Source organism: Hyla sarda, chromosome 5, assembly GCF_029499605.1.
Source record: "Hyla sarda isolate aHylSar1 chromosome 5, aHylSar1.hap1, whole genome shotgun sequence".
Lineage (NCBI taxonomy): Eukaryota > Metazoa > Chordata > Amphibia > Anura > Hylidae > Hyla > Hyla sarda.
Window position 1 is genome coordinate 383,307,606 of NC_079193.1, and position 21,146 is coordinate 383,328,751.

Consider the following 21,146-nt stretch of genomic DNA (forward strand, 5'->3'; position numbering starts at 1 on the left):
CAGCATTTATACTGTACATATGCTTGTAGCATTTATACTATACATACGCTCATATTTATACTGTACATATGTTCATAGTGTTTATACTGTACATATGCTCGTATTTATACTGTACATATGCTCGTATTTATACTGTACATACGCTCGTATTTATACTGTACATACGCTCATAGTATTTATACTATACATATGTTCATAGTGTTTATACTGTTCATACGCTCGTAACATTTATACTGTACATACGCCCATAGCATTTATACTGTACATACGTTCGTAGTATTTATACTGTTCCTACGCTCGTAGTATTTATACTGTACATACACTCGTATTTATACTGTTCATGCGCTCATAGCATTTATACGCTACGTACGCTCGTACAGCGTAAAGGGTTGTTCTGTGCATAGTCATATATGCATATTTTGTTCTGAGTATGTGGTCATATAATTTATTCTTTGCATGCATATAGTTTGTTCTGTGCATACGTTTATTAAGTTTGTTTGGTACAGACGCTCATAGCTTGTTAGGGGTATACACCATATAGTTTGTGCATATGCGCATATAGTTTTATTCTGAGTATATTTTTATCAGGTTTGTTGAGTGCAGTCGCTCATAGTTTGTTATACGCCATATAGTTTCTGTACATATGCACATATAGTTAGTTTTGTGCATACACTCATAGTTTGTTCTGAGCGTACGTTCACATAGTTCATTTGTGCATACGCATATATACAATACAAGAATATGGGTGCACTACTGTGGTAGATGTAAACAATACATTGGCTATCCCTCAACACTGATGTTAAAATTGAGACATTCGCCAGTGTATCCTTATATGAAGGACACACCAGAGCCCGCACACCAACGCCAGTATATCCTTATATGAAGGACACACCAGAGCCCGCACACCAACGCCAAGGTTTCTCATTTTGGTGCGAGACCTAACGCTAGTCCTACCTGTGCTTGATAAACAGAACAGGGGCCAGTGGGCAATTACGGCAGCATTCTATTGTGGCACTTGTAGTCCGCTGCAGGCATCCTCCATTGTATGCATTTTTATGCTGGGGATCGCCCCTAGCAACGGACTACAAGGGCAGGATCTGCTCCCCCAGTATAAATGCACAACCGCATTTGGGGTTGAGCACTTCCAGCCATTTGAAACCACGTTTTTGTTGTTTGTTTAAATTTTAAATTTGGAGGTGTGTAAACTCCAACATTAATGCGCCTTGAATATCTACCAGGCAGCATTAAGGTAGCACCTGTGAGGCCAGGCACCCATAATAGCCAACTCAGGTGGGGCTTGCAGCTTGCCTCCCTCCTCCCATTGCATGTGTGCGTAGTAACACTGGAGGGTATCTGGAAGGAAGTTGTGAGCCAGCCGAATGCTGCCGTAATTGCCCACTGGCCCCTGTTCTGTTTATCAAGCACAGGTAGGACTAGCGTTAGGTCTCGCACCAAAATGAGAAACCTTGGCGTTGGTGTGCGGGCTCTGGTGTGTCCTTCATATAAGGATATACTGGCGTTGGTGTGCGGGCTCTGGTGTGTCCTTCATATAAGGATACACTGGCGAATGTCTCAATTTTAACATCAGTGTTGAGGGATAGCCAATGTATTGTTTACATCTACCACAGTAGTGCATCCATATTCTTGTATTGTATTCTAATTGTTACATATCCACACCGTCTATCTGGTGTAGGATTCTATTGTGGCACTTGTAGTCCGCTGCAGGCATCCCCCATTGTATGCATTTTTATGCTGGGGATCGCCCCTAGCAACGGACTACAAGGGCAGGATCTGCTCCCCCAGTATATATGCACAACCGCATTTGGGGTTGAGCACTTCCAGCCATTTGAATACCACGTTTTTGTTGTTTGTTTCATACGCATATATAGTTTGTTCTGTGTATGTGCTCAGTTATTCAGTGCATACACTCATATAGTTTGTTCTGTGCATATGTTCATCCAGTTTGTTTGGTGCAGATGCTCAGTTTGTTATACACCATAGAGTTTCTGTGCATATGCTCATATAGTTTGTTCTGTGCATTCGCTCATATAGTTTTTTTGTGCATACGTGCATATTGTTTGTTCTGGGCATATGCTCAATTATATAGTTCGTATACGCGCATATAATTTGTTCTGTAAATACGCTCATATAGTTTGTTCTCTGTATACGCTCATATAGTTTGTTCTGTGGATACGATCATAGTTATTCTGTGCATATGCGCATATAGTTTGTTCTGTGTATACAGTCATATAGTCTTGTTCATACACTCACTTAGTCCGTTCTATGGATATGCTCATGTATTTGGTTCCGTGCATGCAGTCAGTTTGCTCTGGCTATGCGCTTGTATAGTTTGTTCTGTGCTTATGCTCATTAGCTTATAGTTTGTGCTGTGTATTTGCTCATTTAGTTTGTTCTGGTCATATACTCATATAGTTTATTCAGGCCATACATTTATATAGTTTATTCAGGCCATACAGTCATATAGTTGTTCTGTGCATACGCTTGTATAGTTTGTTCTGGCCATACACTCATAGTGAGGTCTGTGCATACACTCATATAGTTTCTACTGGGCAAGGCGAGGTACAGGAGGATGAGACAAAAACGTAGCGGGAAAAGTCTGGGTACACGGGTATGGCAAACAGGCAATAGGGTACGCTTTCTCTTAGGCAATAAGCACTGAAGATCCGGCAGGGATGTGTGGGAGGTGCAGGGTTTTATAATATAGTGTTCAGGTGCACTACTAATTATGGGCGCACTGGCCCTTTAAATTTCAAAGCATCGGCATGCGCGCACCCTATGGGACGGGGCACGTGCGCCAAGGCTGAGACGGAGCAGCAGGAGTGGAAGTGGGTAAGTGATGGGCCGGGATTCGCATGCAGGCGCGTCCTGCAATGCGAATCCCGGCCCCGCCGGAGAGCGGGGACACGGGGCTACTGCGCTCATGGCCGGTGAGTGGGGACACGGGGCTACTGCGCTCTCACGGCCGGTGAGCGGGGACACGGGACTCCTGCGCTCAAGGCCGGAGAGCGGGGACACGGGGCTACTGCGCTCAAGGCTGGTGAGCGGGGACACGGGGCTACTGCGCTCAAGGCCGGTGAGCGGGGACACGGGGCTACTGCGCTCAAGGCCGGTAAGCGGGGACACGGGGCTACTGCGCTCAAGGCCGGTGAGCGGGGACACGGGGCTACTGCGCTCCAGGCTGGTGAGCGGGGACACGAGGCTACTGCGCTCCAGGCTGGTGAGCGGGGACACGGGGCTACTGCGCTCAAGGCCGGTGAGCGGGGACACGGGGCTACTGCGCTCAAGGCCGGTGAGCGGGGACACGGGGCTACTGCGCTCAAGGCCGGTGAGCGGGGACACGGGGCTACTGCGCTCAAGGCCGGTGAGCGGGGACACGGGGCTACTGCGCTCAAGGCCGGTGAGCGGGGACACGGGGCTACTGCGCTCAAGGCTGGTGAGCGGGGACACGGGACTACTGCGCTCACGGCCGGTGAGCGGGGACACGGGACTCCTGCGCTCAAGGTTGGAGAGCGGGGACACGGGGCTACTGCGCTCACGGCCGGTGAGCGGGGACACGGGGCTACTGCGCTCAAGGCCGGTGAGCGGGGACACGGGGCTACTGCGCTCAAGGCTGGTGAGCGGGGACACGGGGCTACTGCGCTCAAGGCTGGTGAGCGGGGACACGAGGCTACTGCGCTCACGGCCGGTGCTAACCGCTGGAGCGCAGTATGTAACAGTTAGTTCTGGCCGTACGCTCATATATTTTATTCTGTGCATACGTCTATACGCTCACATCATTTGTTTTGTGCATACGGCTCTCTCTCCGGTCATTTCATTACGTATTAGTGTCTCAGCATCTAGTCGCGGTGTTCCTGCTCACGTAATCGGGAAATTGGGTTACTGGAACTCCATTACTTAGGTGCGACATATACCGAGGGCTAACGTAGATGCCTTATGCTTCCTAGTTGCTTGTAAAGGTGACATTTTATAAAGCGTTTTTGTTCTAATCTCTGAGTTTTGCCCTCGTTTCAGGCGTACCCTTACGCGGCAGTATATGGCATCACTCTGACTGCCTTATTAGGTAGGGGGTCCGGTTATATGGCAATTGTGGTTTCTGTAGTTTAGGTAGGTTTGGTGCATTGATTCACATGAGCCCCGAGCACAAGTGAGAAGGTTCATTTATTAGTCTGTGGGAGGGGCGGATGTTCCTTTAAGAGCCTCGGCTGTTCCAGTCCTCCACGCCGTGGGTTCTTCACAACCCACCCAACCCTCCTTTGTTATTTGAACCATTATGTTATACATTTAACCAGGGTATGCCCTCTCTTCAGGTGTACCCTTACGCAGCAGTACATGGCATTACTCGGACTGCCTTCTTAGGTAGGGGGTACTGTTATATGGCAATTATGGTTTCTGTAGGTTTGGTTCATTGATTTGCATGAGCACCAACCACAAATGTATTTATATATGTTAGAAGTGCCCCTCCCCCTTGTAGTCCACACCCACTAGTCATTGGGTATTTTTCTGTCTCTTCCAGGACCTGGACTATGGGGCGCTGTATGAGGTTCGGACCCCCCACTTATACGTGGAGGCCAATAAGATGCCAACATCCAGGGTAAGTACAGATAATATACAATATAATATACAATATGGCTGCCTGCACCGCTGACATCATGTCTGTGCCCCCCCCCCCCCCCCCCCAGTGTATGGTAAAAGCGCTGTACGACTACAAGGCCCAGCGAGAGGACGAGCTCTCCTTCTGTAAACAAGCCATCATACACAACGTGGACAAGCAAGATGGCGGCTGGTGAGTTCAGATAACAGATACGATTTGTTTGTGGGGGGGGGGGGCTCACTATTATGACCCTGTTGTTCTCTTCTCTGACCTGCAGGTGGCGCGGTGACTACGGTGGGAAGAAGCAGCTTTGGTTTCCTGCTAACTACGTGGAGGAGATGAGCGCAGCGGTGACGGATGAGCAGGACAATACGGTCAGACACGAGCGACACGTATCACATAGACCCCGTTCTTAGTGTTGGAAGATTTCGGGGGCTCATTCTTCTGACCCCTGACCCTTTTTTTATTTTAGCAGTCGTTCTATGGTCAGTCAGCAGAAAACAGCCCCCTGGGGAACTTCCTGAAGGGTTTCATAGACGTCCCGTCCTGCCACATCGGTGAGTGCCGGGGAACGTTACGGGAGTCAGTGCGTGCGTGCGTGTGTATATATGTATATATATATATATATATATATATATATCCAGCAAGATAGAAAAAGAATGGAGGGAGCACTCACGGTTTGGGAAACTTGCAGGTGGTAGCTTTATTCTTTAAACGGTGCGGTGCATAAACTTCAGACAGCGGGACGCCATGGCTACCACCTGCAAGTTTCCCAAACCGTGAGTGCTCCCTCCATTCCTTTTCTATCTTGCTGGATGTATTACACTGTTGTAGAGAGGTTGTAGCACGGGAAGACTGATTCGCTTGAGTGGGACCGCAAGTAGGCACCTGCTGCTGTTGTCTCCGTATACACTGGGACTAGTCGTATCTCTGTACAGCAGTGGGCGATCCCTGTATCTTCAAGTTTCATAGATATATAGATATAGATATATATATATTAGAGATGAGCGACCTTACAATTCGATTCATCACGAACTTCTCGGCTCGGCGGTTGCTGACTTTTCCTGCATAAATGAGTTCAGCTTTCCGATGCTCCGGTGGGCTGGAAAAGGTGGATACAGTCCTAGGAAAGAGTCTCCTAATACTGTATCCACCTTTTCCAGCCCACCGGAGCACCGGAAAGCTGAACTAATTTATGCAGGAAAAGTTATCAACTGCCGAGCCGAGAAGTTTGTGATGAATCGAATTTACTGTAAGTTCGCTCATCTCTAATATCTATCTATATATATATATATATATATATATATATATATATATATATATATATATATATATATATATATATATATATATATATATATATATATATATATAATCTCTCTCTATATATATATATATATATATATATATATATATATATATATATATATATATATATATATATATATATATATATATATATATATATATATATATATATATATTCTCTCTCTCTCTCTATATATATATATATATATATATATATATATATATATATATATATATATATATATATATAATCTATCTTAATCTGTATCATCCGCTGCGGGTGGTGGAAAGAAACAGTCAGAAGCTTGTGGATGGACGGACGCCCGTTACAGCTCAGCTGATCTCCTGTAATGCGGGGGGGGGGGGGGGGTCAAATACTTTTTTCCTACAGCAGAGTTTTGTGTAAAGACGACGCCATGCCGAATGTAAGTCCCCACCTAAGCAGCTCCTGAACCAGCAAGGAATGCTGGGAGATTTCAGCTCTGAAGTCTGGTGCTTAAAGGGCATTTGTCACTTCATTTAAAGTGATACTCCACTGGAAAACACTTTTTTTTAAATGAACTGGTGCCAGAAAGTTAAACAGATTTGTAAATTACTTTTAAAAATCTTAATCCTTCCAGTACTTATCAGCTGCAGTATGCTCCACAGGAAGTTGTGTAGTTCTTTCCAGTCTGACCACAGTGCTCTCTGCTGCCACCTCTGTCCATGTCAGGAACTGTCCAGAGCAGGAGAGGTTTGCTATGGGGATTTGCTCCTGCTCTGAAAAGTTCCTGACACGGACAGAGGTGTCAGCAGAGAGCACTGTGGTCAGACTGGAAAGAACTACACAACTTCCTGTGAAGCATACAGCAGCTAATAAGTACGGGAAAGATTAAGATTTTTAAGTAGAAGAAACTTACAAATCTGTTTATCTTTCTGGCATCAGTTGATTTAAAAAATAAATGTTTTACAGTGGAGTACCCCTTTAATCACTTAAGGACTCGGGCGTACATGTACGCCCTGATTCCTTTCCCTTTCTATAATGCGGGACCATGGCGTGGCCAGGCGTCATAGTTGGTTGGGCCCGGCCTCTAACAACAGCCAGGACCCGTGGCTAATAGCGCGCAGCACTGATCGCATGGCAGCGCGCTATTAACCCTTTAGACGCGGTGTTCAAAGTTAATCGCCGCGTCTAAAGTGAAAGTAAAGTACTGCCGGTTAGCTCAGGGGGTTGTCTGGGACGCCGCGGCATCCCGAGTAGCTGGCAGACACAAGGAGGGTCCTCATTGTAAAAAAAAAAAAAAAAAAAAAGTGAAAAAAAATAAATAAATGTCATTTAACCCCTTCCCTAATAAAAGTTTTAATCACCGCCCTTTTCCAATTTAAAAAAAAAAACTGTGTAAATATAAAAATAAACATATGTGGTATCGCAGCATGCAGAAATATCCGAATTATAAAAATATATCATTAATTAAACCGCACGGTCAATGGCGTGCGCGCAAAAAAATTCCAAAGTCCAAAATAGTATTTTTGGTCACTTTTTATATAATGAAAAAATGAATAAAAAGCGATTAATACAAAAATGGTACCGATAAAAACGTGAAAATGAGCCTCCATACCGTCCTGTACGCGGAAAAATAAAGTTACAGGGGTCAGAAGATGACAATTTTAAACGTATACATTTTTCTGCATGTAGTTATGATTTTTTTTCCCCAGAAGTGCGACAAAATCACCTATATAAGTAGGGGATCATTATAATCATAGGTGTCCTTTTTACCGATTTAAATGTACTGCGTAGAAACGGAAGTTTTTTCTTAAATTTTGTCGCACAATGATTTTTTTTCCATTTCATCATAGATTTTTGGGTAACATGAATGATGTCATTACAAAGTAGAATTGGAGGCGCAAAAAATAAGCCTCATATGGATTTTTAGGTGCAAAATTGAAAGAATTATAAAAACGAAAGTCCTTAAGGGGTTAAACTTGTGAAACCATTAACATTATAGCAGGGGTTTGTCCTTTTGTCCGGCGCATGTGCCAAATCTCCTTTAATGGCGCATGCGCGGGGAATGGAGTGACAGACGGCCCTCTCCATCCATTCATTGACACACAGGGCTTTGTGTAGATCGCGCATGCGCCTCCATTGGGGATTGCAACGCATGCGCAGTGAGTCCTTTTCTAAACCTGACCGGCTCTGCATGCGCCAATTTTCTGCCAATGAAATGTCCGATGTGCTTGAAAGATGAACGGATAAGTTTATATTAAAATAAAATCCTAAAATTCTATGTAATTGATTCTGGGAAAGTTGGGTGAGAGCTCTTAGTACTGCCCCTAAGAACTTTTCCAGACTCCTGACACAATCTCCCCATCACCTTATAACAGCAGACCTGCCACTCAGGAGCTTAGGAAAGCTGGTCGACAATCTGTCTAAACAAGGTTTCTTATTCAGCTTTCTGAGACTTCCGAAAGGCAAATCTGCAATGTGACCTTTCTATTTTGTCATAACACTCTGCTCAGGACTCTGGGAGAGTTGGGTATAAGCTAATGCTGACTCCACATTATAACTCTGCCCCCTCTCCGCAGTCTTATCCAAGGAAGGCCGCAGCCCCAGGCCCTACATGTTCACCATTCACTCCCAGCAGATGTCGCACCCATCTCAGGCGCTGGACGTGGCGGCCGATTCTCAAGAGGAGCTGAACGACTGGATCGCAAAGATCCGCGAGGCCGCGCAAAACGCAGATGCCAGGGTGAGGCTCCTGCTACAACGGCAATACACTTACTGTACACTAGGGGGCGCTGCTTTAGAACAGCACAGCATGGAAAAGTAACAGTGACTCCTTTACTACTGTGTTTAAAAACCAGGGTGCCTCCAGCTGTTGCAAAACTACAACTCCCAGCATGCCAGGACATGATGGGAGTTGTAGTTTTGCAACAGCTAGAGAGCCATAGATTGGGAAACAAAGACTAAGGCTTTCAGGGCATGATGGGAGTTGTAGATTTGCAACAGCTGGAGTACTGTCGATAGGGAAACATGGAGACTGAAACTTTCAGGGCACGATGGGATTTGTAGGCTTGCAACAGCTGGAGTGCCGTAGATCGTGGGACGCAGGAATTAAAGGGGTATTCCAGGGAAAAACTTTTTTTTTTTTTTTATATCAACTGGCTTCAGAAAGTTAAACAGATTTGCAAATTACTTCTATAAAAAAATCTTAATCCTTTCAATAATTATCAGCTGCTGAAGCTGAGTTGTTCTTTTCTGTCTGGCAACAGTGCTCTCTGCTGACATCTCTGCTTGTCTCGGGAACTGCACAGAGCAGAAGAGGTTTGCTATGGGGATTTGCTTCCAAAATGGGCAGTTCCTGAGACACGTGTCATCAGAGAGCACTTAGACAGAAAAGAACAACTCAACTTCAGCCGCTCATAAGTACTGAAAGGATTAAGATTTTTTAATAGAAGTCATTTACAAATCTGTTTACCTTTCTGGAGCCAGTTGAGATATATATATATATATATATATAAAAGTTTTTTCCTGGATAACTCCTTTAAGACTTTTGGGGCATGATGGGAGTTGTAGTTTTCCAACAGCTGGAGTGCTAAAGATTGGGATATGCAGAGACTAAGACACTCAGGGCATGATGGGAGTTGTAGTTTTGCAACAGCTGGAGAGACTTGAAGGTTAGGGAATAAATAAATGGAAGATCCTGCGAGGAAGGTACAACAAGGAAACAGCTCATTGGCCCACAGCTCTGCTTTGATATGCCCCGCCCAGGAGGAGCCAGTCCAGCACTGAGAACAACATTTCCGGCTCTGCTACATCTGATACACACGTCTGAGAAGGGAGGTGACATCTTGTGTGATATAATGTCGTCTTCTTACAGATGCAGGAGGGGAAGATCATGGAGCGGAGGAAGAAGATAGCGCTGGAGCTGTCCGAGCTGGTCGTGTACTGCCGCCCCGTGCCCTTTGATGAAGAAAGTAAGTGTGCAATCAGTGTGTAAAACTACAACTCCCAGCATGCCCGGACAGCCAACGGCTGTCCGGGCATGCTGGGAGTTGTAGTTTTGCAACAGCTGGAGGCACCCTGGTTGGGAAACACTAGGGGCAGAACTGTCTGATTCTGGTTACACCCTATTTTAAAAAACGTAATAATGGCTGCACACCATGCTGGGCACCAAGGCAGCTCGACATGAGTACGGTGGTAGTCACTGGTAATCAGTAATCTATATATATATCTATATCTTTGCACATGCTGGAATAAACACCACCTTATGCATTATTGTGGAGTGCTGCATCATCTTTACTTTTCTGGATTGAGGAACCAGTGGACCCAGGTTCTAGGAATGCGTGCACCCCATCTCCTTTTTCATTTTCTTCTCCTACTCTGGACGACTGAGGTGCTGCCTTTATCTTTTTGCTATATATATATCTATATCTATCTATATATCTATATCTATCTATCTATCTATCTATATCTCTATATATATATCTATCTATATATCTCTATCTATATATCTCTATCTATATATCTCTATCTATATATCTCTATCTATATATATATCTATATATCTATATCTATATCTATATCTATATATCTATATCTATATATCTATATCTATATATCTATATCTATATATCTATATCTATATATCTATATCTATATATCTATATCTATATATCTATATCTATATCTATATATCTATATCTATATATCTATATCTATATCTATATATCTATATCTATATCTATATATATATATATATCTATATATATATATATATCTATCAACTGGCTCCAGAAAGTTAAACAGATTTGTAAATTACTTCTATTAAAAAATCTTAATCCTTTCAGTACTTATGAGCTTCTGAAGTTAAGGTTGTTCTTTTCTGTCTAAGTGCTCTCTGATGACACGTGTCTCGGGAAACGCCCAGTTTAGAAGAGGTTTTCTATGGGGATTTGCTTCTAAACTGGTTGGTTCCCGAGACACGTGTCATCAGAGAGGACTTAGACAGAAAAGAACAACCTTAACTTCAGAAGCTCATAAGTACTGAAAGGATTAAGATTTTTTAATAGAAGTAATTTACAAATCTGTTTAACTTTCTGGAGCCAGTTGATATATATAAAGTTTTTTTCCTGGATAACCCCTTTAAGTTATACTGACATACACTATTCAAATATTAATACCATCCTACTGGGCCAAACTAAAAACACCACCAACAACAACTTGCCAAGTTATACCGCCATATAGTGTTCAAATAATAATACCAAAAATGATACCATAATATACTGCCAAACAGTCTTACATGCTCAAATATTTCCGCCATGCAGTATCCATATAATACTGTTACTAATGACACCACCATATACTTGTCACGTTATACCACCGTACAGAGCCCAAATAATACCATTATACACTGCCTGACAACCATTGTGCTATATTTTAATAATTCTGCCATCCATAAAATAACACCGCCATACACCGCCCATCAACTACCACACCATGTCCAAATATTTCTGCCTGTACGGTGCACGGTGACAGTACATACATGTATCCTGGCGGTATATTTACAGAGATCGGCACGGAGAAGGCGTGTTACCGGGACATGTCTTCATTCCCCGAGACCAAGGCAGAGAAGTACGCCAGCCGCAGCAAGGGGAAGAAGTTCCTGCAGTATAACCGGCGCCAGCTGAGCCGCGTCTACCCCAAAGGGCAGCGCCTCGACTCCTCCAACTACGACCCCCTGCCAATGTGGATATGCGGGAGTCAGCTCGTGGCGCTAAACTTCCAGACCCCAGGTAAAGAATGCGCCCCCTGCAGGAGAAGACTGTGGGGCTGTAACTAGAAAACTTGTATTTAACTGCACTCACTATTCTGCTGTTACACCATGTCTTATCCTCCAGAGCTGCACTCACTATTCTGCAGTTACATGTCTTATCCTCCAGAGCTGCACTCACTATTCTGCTGTTACATCACGTTTTATCCTCCAGAGCTGCACTCACTATTCTGCTGTTACATCACGTCTTATCCTCCAGAGCTGCACTCACTATTCTGCTGTTACATCACGTCTTATCCTCCAGAGCTGCACTCACTATTCTGCAGTTACATGTCTTATCCTCCAGAGCTGCACTCACTATTCTGCAGTTACATCATGTCTTATCCTCCAGAGCTGCACTCACTATTCTGCTGTTACATCATGTCATATCCCCCAGAGCTGCACTCACTATTCTGCTGTTACATCATGTCTTATCCTCCAGAGCTGCACTCACTATTCTGCTGTTACATCATGTCTCATCCTCCAGAGCTGCACTCACTATTCTGCTGTACATCATGTCTTATCCTCCAGAGCTGCACTCACTACTCTGCTGTTAGGTCTTATCCTCCAGAGCTGCACTCACTATTCTGCTGTTAAATCATGTCTTATCCCCCAGAGCTGCACTCACTATTCTGCTGTTACATCATGTCTTATCCTCCAGAGCTGCACTCACTATTCTGCTGTTACATCACGTCTTATCCTCCAGAGCTGCACTCACTATTCTGCTGTTACATCATGTCTTATCCTCCAGAGCTGCACTCACTATTCTGCTGTTACATCATGTCTTATCCTCCAGAGCTGCACTCACTATTCTGCTGTTACATCATGTCTTATCCTCCAGAGCTGCACTCACTATTCTGCTGTCACATCATGTCTTAGCCTCCAGAGCTGCACTCACTATTCTGCTGTACATCATGTCTTATCCTCCAGAGCTGCACTCACTATTCTGCTGTTACATCATGTCTTATCCTCCAGAGCTGCACTCACTATTCTGCTGTCATTAAAAAAATTAAGATTCCATCTTAAATTCAGTGCACTCTTCCAATGACTGTGGAACCACAAGTCCCAGCCTACCTCTGTGTATTTCATCCTCTCCGCAGACAAGCCCATGCAGCTGAACCAGTCGCTCTTCATGCTGGGGGGGCAGAGCGGGTACGTGCTGCAGCCGGACATCATGAGAGACAATTTTTTTGATCCGTTTGACAAAAACAGCCTGAAGATTGTAGAGCCGATCACGGTGCAGATCCAGGTGAGCGAGACCGCCGAGGGGTCGTATATATAATCCCCGCCGAGGGGTCGTATATATAATCCCCGCCGAGGGGTCGTATATATAATCCCCGCCGAGGGGTCGTATATATAATCCCCGCCGAGGGGTCGTATATATAATCACCGCCGAGGGGTCGTATATAATCACCGCCGAGGGGTCATATATATAATCACCGCCGAGGGGTCGTATATATAATTACTGCCGAGGGGTCGTATATAATCACCGCCGAGGGGTCGTATATATAATCACTGCCGAGGGGTCGTATATAATCACCGCCGAGGGGTCGTATATATAATTACTGCCGAGGGGTCGTATATAATCACCGCCGAGGGGTCGTATATATAATCACTGCCGAGGGGTCGTATATAATCACCGCCGAGGGGTCGTATATATAATCCCCGCCGAGGGGTCGTATATATAATCACCGCCGAGGGGTCGTATATATAATCACCGCCGAGGGGTCGTATATATAATCACCGCCGAGGGGTCGTATATATAATTACTGCCGAGGGGTCGTATATAATCACCGCCGAGGGGTCGTATATATAATCCCCGCCGAGGGGTCGTATATATAATCCCCGCCGAGGGGTCGTATATAATCACCGCCGAGGGGTCGTATATATAATCACCGCCGAGGGGTCGTATATAATCACCGCCGAGGGGTTATATATATATATATATATATATATATATAATATATATGGGGCCATATTTAATGCATTACACTTTCCCTGTTTGATTTGCAGATTCTGGGCGCTCGGCATCTCCCTAAAAATGGCCGCAGCATCGTGTGTCCTTTCGTAGAAGTGGAGGTTTGCGGATCAGAATTTGACAACGGCAAAAACAAGAGCGACGTTGTAGGTGAGTGCGGTACAGCGCCAATCCCTTACCCCCACCGCCATCTTTATATTCAGAGAACGGACGTGTCCCTAGGGAGCCCCAAACCCCTTTAATCTGATAACTGACCCCACAGTCTGTAGCTGAATGGCGCCCCCTTGAGCCAAACTGATGGCGTTTCCTCCCTCTGCAGCGGATAACGGTCTTAACCCCGTCTGGACCATGAAGGAGTTCGTCTTTGACATCAATAATCCAGAGTTTTCCTTCCTGAGGTTCGTGGTGTACGAGGAGGACATGTTCAGTGATCCCAACTTTCTGGCGCAGGCCACGTTCCCCGTGAAGGCCTTGAAGACGGGTGAGACACCGCCATGTCTGAATGTGCTCAGGATGGCGTTTACCAGGGTGTGGGGTGGGGGGGAGAACTCTAAGCATCAGCATGAGGCATTTTGTTATATAACCCCCTCCATGTAGAAGTGTCTCTAAAGTCGGAGGCTTAGAATAGATCCTTGGGGGAGGTACTTGCCAGGCAGGCAGGCGCACACACACACTACAGCTGTGCATCAATCTGATAATCCAAATCCTCAGGGGTGGAGTCTTGTAATAAGGGAGGGGCTGAAGAATCATCTCATTGCAACACTGTCACCATTTTATTAATAAAGGGATGATTCGCATGCAGATTAGTCAGGGGCCGTCAGTGACTGGATACACACGCATGTGAAAATCCGGGACATGTAGTTCCGGGCAGGTGAATTTTTCATAGATTTAGCCCTGTATCGGGCAAGCAGGGCCGGATGAACTCTCCCCCCCCCCCCTTTTTTATGCGGTGTGAGGTACAGGAGCGGATGCAGACTTGCATGGGACACAAGTCTGCACCTCACTCCAGTGCTCAGGGTGTATGGAGAGGGCTCCTGACTCGAGCCCACTCCATACTCGGCGGCCCCAGGCTGATTTCAGTAGCCGGGGGCCGCCGATAATAGCCCAGCATGCTGCGATGGCTGCAGCCGGCTATTAACCCTTTAGAGCACCGCTGTCAAAGTTGATCTTTTAACCATCCCAAGTGGATCTTTTAACCATCCCTGGTGGTCTAACCAGGCGATCCCCTGTGGAGGTAGCCGGAGGACTTACCTCTTCATTCATAGCTGCCACCATAGATCTGCATCTGCTCAAGGCTCAACCAAACAAACACAGATCAATGGAGTTCAATAGGACTGCATTGATCTGTATGAGGAATCTAAATGACTAAATGATTCATCCTAAAAAAGTGTATTTAAAAAAAGAAAATTTTAATAAAAGTTTAAAAACACCCATTAACCCCTTCCATATTAAAAGTTCATATCACCCCCTTTTTCCATATAAAAATATGTAAACATAATAAAAATAAACATATTTGGTATTGGCGCGTGCGTAATTGACTGAAATATAAAAAAAATAACATTTTATATCCCGTACGGTAACTGGTGTTAACGTAAAAAAAAAATACCAAATCACAGAATTGTTTTTTTAATCTTTATAACATTATATCCCAGAAAAAATGAAGTAAAAAAGTGTTAAAGTCTGATCAGCCCAGTATACGGAAAAATTTAAAAGTTATAGGGGTCAAAGTTTTTTTTTTTTTATTAAAAAGTAAAAAAAAAAAATTATAAAACATGACGGAAACTAAACAAATTTGGTATTGGTGTAATCAGGCCGACCTATCAAAATAATATGTAAAGTATGACCACATGGTGAATGGCGAAAAAAAGAAAACCCCTAAATTTGCATTTTTTTCAATTTCACCTCAATAATTATTTTTTGTTTCAGAGCATAAGATATGGAAAAATGAAAGTTGTCATTACAAAGTATATTGGCCCCGCAAAAAACAAGCCTCATATGGGTCTGTAGATGGAAAATAAGAGTTATGGGAATTATAGGACGAGGAGGAAAAAAACCAAAGTGCAGAAACTAATAAAGACCTTATTTACTGACTATTTTGGTTAAAATTATTTTATCTATCAGGACAAGTGGATTGTGCTCCGCTTTAGTCCCTTGGACAAGCATTTTTTTTTTTTTTTAACATTTCCCAGTGTTGCCCTGTCTTCCAGCCATATTGAAGCTCTTCATCAGACTGGGAAAGCTGGGTGGCACATACAGTGCAAGCCACCCAGCTTTCCTAGTCCCCTGAAGTTCCAGACCTCCTAACTTAAAGAAGCATTCCGAGCAAAAACATCTTATCCCCTATCCAAAGGACTAACTAACTATTCTCTGCACCTGCCTGCCAGACAGTTAAATCATACTTTACCATGCAGCAGGATGCTTTAAACGCCTGGGCTATCTCCAAAGCTCCAGCAGCCACAGCAGCGTCATGGTAAATGATTTAACTGTCTGTGCGTGCCTGTGTCATGGTAAAGTATGATTTAACTGTCTGCCCACTAGTGCAGAAAACAGCAGCGCACAGAGTACGGCTTTAATCTTATATATATATATATTATGTATTGTTATCATCCAGGTTATCGCTCTGTACCCTTACGGAACAGCTATAGCGAGGAGCTGGAGCTCGCCGCCCTGCTGGTGCACATAGAGATTGTCAATGCAAAGGTGAGTGCTGCAGGGCGTGGGATGACTTTGACCTACAGCGCCACCTATTGGTTCCCCATAAAGTCTATTCTATTTTAGGGGGGATCACTCTGCTGTGTCGCCCCCTGTTGATGCCTGGTGTCTGGTGGTTGTTGCAGGAGGAGGACGATGAGAATCTTTACACGTCCATCCAGCAGCTGCGGGATCGGGCCAGCGAGTTATCCAGCCAAGTGTCCAGCTACGAGCGAGCCAACAACTGCGACTCGCGCTACCAGCAGTGGCTGGACGAACTGCGCGCCGCCCAGGAGAGGCTGCTGGAGCTCACAGAAGTGCGCAACCGCAAGTAAGTCCTCACCCCAAATACCACCAATGCCGCAAGCTCCGCCCTTCTCATAGACGGCCTTCGGCTGTCCGGGCATGCTGGGATTTGTACTTTTGCAACACAAGGAGACACCTTGGTTGGAAAACGGCACTTTTTTTTTTATTGTTCTACTCCTATGGCGGTAAAAAAAAAAAAAAAAAATTATGTTTCCCCCTTAATTCTGCACTCAATCCCCCAAAATGAAATTTTTTCAGATTTCTTAAAAAAAGGAAAAACTAAAATTTCACACTGACATAAGTATTCATACTCTTTACTATGACACATGACATTTAACTCTGGCTCCTCCCATTTCTCCTGATCATCTCTGACATGTTTCTCCACCTTGATCTGAGTCACCTGGGGTAAATTAATCTGATTGGACAAGACACAGCCCTGTCTGTATAATGTATATCAGAGCAAACACTGAGCCATGAGGGGGAAAGAACTGCATGTAGAGCTCAGATACAGCCCTGTCTATATAAGGTCTCACAGCTGACAATGTATATCAGAGCAAACACTGAGCCATGAGGTGGAAAGAACTGCCTGTAGAGCTCAGACACAGTCCTGTCTATATAAGGTCTCACAGCTGACAATGTATATCAGAACAAACACCATGAGGTAGAAAGAACTGCCTGTAGAGTTCAGACACAGCCCTGTCTATATAACATCTCACAGCTGACAATGTATATCAGAGCAAACACCAAGCCATGAGGGGGAAAGAACTGCCTGTAGAGCTCAGACACAGCCCTGTCTCTATAAGGTCTCACAGCTGACAATGTATCAGAGCAAACACCAAGATATGAGGGGGGAAATAACTGCCTGTAGAGCTCAGACACAGCCCAGTCTATATAAGATATCACAGCTGACAATCTATATCAGAACAAACACCAAGCCATGAGGAGAAAAGCAATGCCTGAAGAGCTCAGACACAGCTCTGTCATGAGGTCTCAAAGCTGACAAAGTATATCAGAGCAAACACCAAGTCATGAGAGTAAAGAACTGCCTATAGAGCTCAGAGACAGGATTGTGTGGGGGAACAGGTCTGGAAAAGAGGACAAAACATTTCTGCTGCACAAAAAGTTTCCAATATCTCAGTGACCTCCATAATTCTTACAGTTGCCCATAGCAACCGGATTTTTATTTTTTAATAAAAATATGTAAAAAAAAAAATTGGTTGCTTTGGGCAACTGGACTTTTCCTCTGGACAAGTCTCTATAACTCTCCCCACTACAGTTACAGTACTGAACCATGACAACGCAAACGAACCCTCCATTCTTTACCCTGCAGGGTGCGGTAAACTGAAATGTGTCAGTCTGTGACCTCTGACCTCTTCTTAACCTCCAGGCTCATGGAAAAGAAGAGACGCGACCGGCAGATGGCGAATAAGCGGAACTGACCGTTTCTCCAGGATAGCGCTGAGCTGTATGACCGGAGCACCGTCCGCTTCTATCATGCGTCCCATGTGACCGTGTACAGAGACCCCAAAAAACGGATAAGTCTCCATATATAACAAAGTGACTGGAGACGAGAGGGACCTCACATGTTCTTACGAGCTCACGGACGCTCACTAAACATGGACGTGCATGTCACGAGATTCCAGCCACACCTCGTTTAGTCGCTGGCAGCGGCTTTTCTTCAAGGGCTCCTCTCTCTCTCTCTCTCTCTGGTATCAGCCAGGGCCCATATTTCTATTTTACCTTAAACACAATGTATAGGCAAAGAATAGATAAATATATATATGTGTATTTAAAGATGGCGGCACCGCGCAGGACGGTTCCGCTACGTAGAACTGCACTTTAACGCTTAGAGAGCCGAGTCCTGAGTAATGCGTAGACTCGTGGACGGACGCGGTAGGGGACTGGGGGAGTGCAAACTGCACGGTCTATGGCACCTCCAGACAAACATGGCGCTCAGAGAACCGAAAACGCGATAAACCAACCAAAGACATTTACCGACCGCCATGACAGCGCCGGGGATGAGGTGTAAATCACGGGGGGGATTGGGGGGGCGAAGTAGCACAAATGTAACAGGGACAGACTGAAGAGGCTCACGGATCGACGAAAAAAAAGATGGCGGCCAAAGCACAAGCCTTAAGCCTTCTCTCCGTTTTCTGTTTCTAGAGGGGGCGGGGCTAAGATGTCACAATGTTGTAACATATGTATCAACAAATTGCGCTAAAAAAAAAAAAAAAAAAAAAAAGCAGAAACGGTGCAGGTCAGATCTGTCGTACCTGCGCCAAATTGAGAGAGACGCTAATCTCCAGTGTTACATCATTGTGACTTAAAGGGGTATTCCAGGAAAAAACTTTTTTTTTTTATATATCAACTGGCTCCAGAAAGTTAAACAGATTTGTAAATGACTTCTATTGAAAAAATCTCAATCCTTCCAGTACTTATGAGCTGCTGAAGTTAAGTTGTTCTTTTCTGTCTAAGTGCTCTCTGATGACACCTGTCTCGGGAACCGCCCAATTTAGAAGCAAATCACCATAGCAAACCTCTTCTACTCTGTGCAGTTCCCGAGACAAGCAGAGGTGTCAGCAGAGAGCACTGTTTCCAGACAGAAAACAACAACTCAACTTCAGCAGCTGATAATTATTGGGAGGATTAAGATTTTTTAATAGAAGTAATTTACAAATCTAATTTAACTTTCTGGAGCAAGTTGATAAAAAAAAAAAAAAAAAAGTTTTTCCTGGAATACCCCTTTAAAGCTATGGTCTCCAAACTGTTGCAAAACTACAACTCCCAGCATGCCCGGACAGCCGTTGGCTGTCCGGGCATGCTGGGAGTTGTAGGTTTGCACGATCCGGAGGGCCACAGTTTGGAGACGAAACATTCTAAACCCTTTTTAATAGATTTTGTGTATCGTGCCCTCTCTCTGCTTGCTGTCAGTGAATACAGATCTCACTAACAGCAAGCAGAGGTATTGAAAAACGCTGCCTTGATCTTCAGTCACGTGACCAGAGCCGCCTGCACTGCTGTACTTGTAGTGCGCCTGAGGGACCATACAGCGCCCGATGCAGAGCGCAATACAGAACAGCAGGGGCCGCCAGGGAGTCGTAAGGCAGAATAACGATTGCAGCTCTGGATGTGATTAGAGTAGAAGAGAAGTATAAGAGATATAAAAATCGGCGAGATCCAGGGTCACATGACAAGTGTTTGTGTAGTGGTCAGGTGATGCTAATCACATGACCAAAGTCGATCATTGTCCTACAGCCGCCACCTCACGCTCTGCACATATTTTAATATGGCCGGATGTAGCAGAGCTGGGTGGGTGCACTCGAGAGGTTACACTGGAATACGGCGCCACTGATGGATAAAGGGGATACGTAGCTTTAGATACAGCACGCCATCAATAACGTATGGGAAGAAGCGGCAAGAATTCCCACAATGCACCAGGGAGTGTATAGAGAGTCAGGCGGTAAGTCACCCCCCCCCCCCCCCCCCGGCAGTGCCTTACCCACCTACAATCTGACCTATCGGACGCCACGAGTCTTTTATAGATATAAAACACTGGAGTGCCTTATTGCCCTGTCACTCGCAGGGTTAATGGGGTTACACGGAGAGGAGGAGGACGAAACGCAAGAACAGCGCAAATTATTTATCAAGAGAGAAAAAAAAAGGTTTTATCCGAAACGGGAAAAACTGCGTAACTGGAAGAATGGTAACAAGTGACGTAAATAAAGAGTTAATTCCCTTCCGTGTGGTTCTTTCTTTGAGGCTTAGATACTGAGTTCAACAAGCGGTATCACACATGATAGGATTAGATACACCGCTGAGAAAGAATTACATGACACGGATTAGATACTTTGTACCTAAGCCTTTCACGTGTTATGCTTTTGTATCTAATCCTGTCCTGTGTGATACTGTGTATCTAAGCCTTTCACGGGTGATGCTTTTGTATCACACAGGACAGGATTAGATACAAAAGCATCACACGTGAAAGGCTTACATACACAGTATCACACATGACAGGATTAGATACACAGTATCACACATGACAGGATTAGATACCAAAGCATCACATATAAAAGGCTTAAATCAGTGTTTTTCAACCAGTGTACCTCCAGCTGTTGCAAAACTACAACTCCCAGCATGCCCAGATGGCCTTTGGTTGTCCTGGCATTCTGGGAGTTGTAGTTTTGCACCCTGGTTTGGAAGCACTGGCTTAGATACACAGTGCTGCAGGCACTATCACACATGACAGGATTAGATACTGCATCTCGGCAGACAGTATCACACATGAGAGGCTTAGATACAGCAGCTCAGTAGACAGTATCACACATGAGAAGCTTAGATACAGCAGCTCAGTAGACAGTATCACACTTGAGAGGCTTGGATACAAAGGTCTGCAGGCAAGATCGCACAATAGGATTAGATACAGCAGCTGAGCAGACAGTATCAGAATGAGAGGCTTAGATAC

The 21,146-nt window shown here is 44.7% G+C and overlaps 1 protein-coding gene across 3 annotated transcripts in view; it reads left to right on the plus strand.

Annotated features, from left to right (window-relative positions):
* Nucleotides 1-19,096, plus strand: part of LOC130274495 (1-phosphatidylinositol 4,5-bisphosphate phosphodiesterase gamma-1-like) — a 166,953-nt gene extending 147,857 nt beyond the window's left edge. For 2 of the 3 annotated variants that reach the window (XM_056522900.1, XM_056522902.1), the window contains 13 exons: nt 4,535-4,612; nt 4,701-4,804; nt 4,890-4,986; nt 5,085-5,169; nt 8,483-8,646; nt 9,778-9,874; nt 11,468-11,692; nt 12,810-12,958; nt 13,723-13,837; nt 14,007-14,168; nt 16,299-16,387; nt 16,525-16,709; nt 18,072-19,095. In XM_056522900.1, coding sequence (XP_056378875.1) covers nt 4,535-4,612; nt 4,701-4,804; nt 4,890-4,986; nt 5,085-5,169; nt 8,483-8,646; nt 9,778-9,874; nt 11,468-11,692; nt 12,810-12,958; nt 13,723-13,837; nt 14,007-14,168; nt 16,299-16,387; nt 16,525-16,709; nt 18,072-18,123 — 1,602 coding nt within the window. In that variant the 3' untranslated portion in view covers nt 18,124-19,095. Of the gene's footprint in view, nt 1-4,534; nt 4,613-4,700; nt 4,805-4,889; nt 4,987-5,084; nt 5,170-8,482; nt 8,647-9,777; nt 9,875-11,467; nt 11,693-12,809; nt 12,959-13,722; nt 13,838-14,006; nt 14,169-16,298; nt 16,388-16,524; nt 16,710-18,071 lie in introns of all 3 variants that reach the window. The other variant, XM_056522901.1, reaches the window with a different exon arrangement.
* Nucleotides 19,097-21,146: the final 2,050 nt, after the last annotated feature.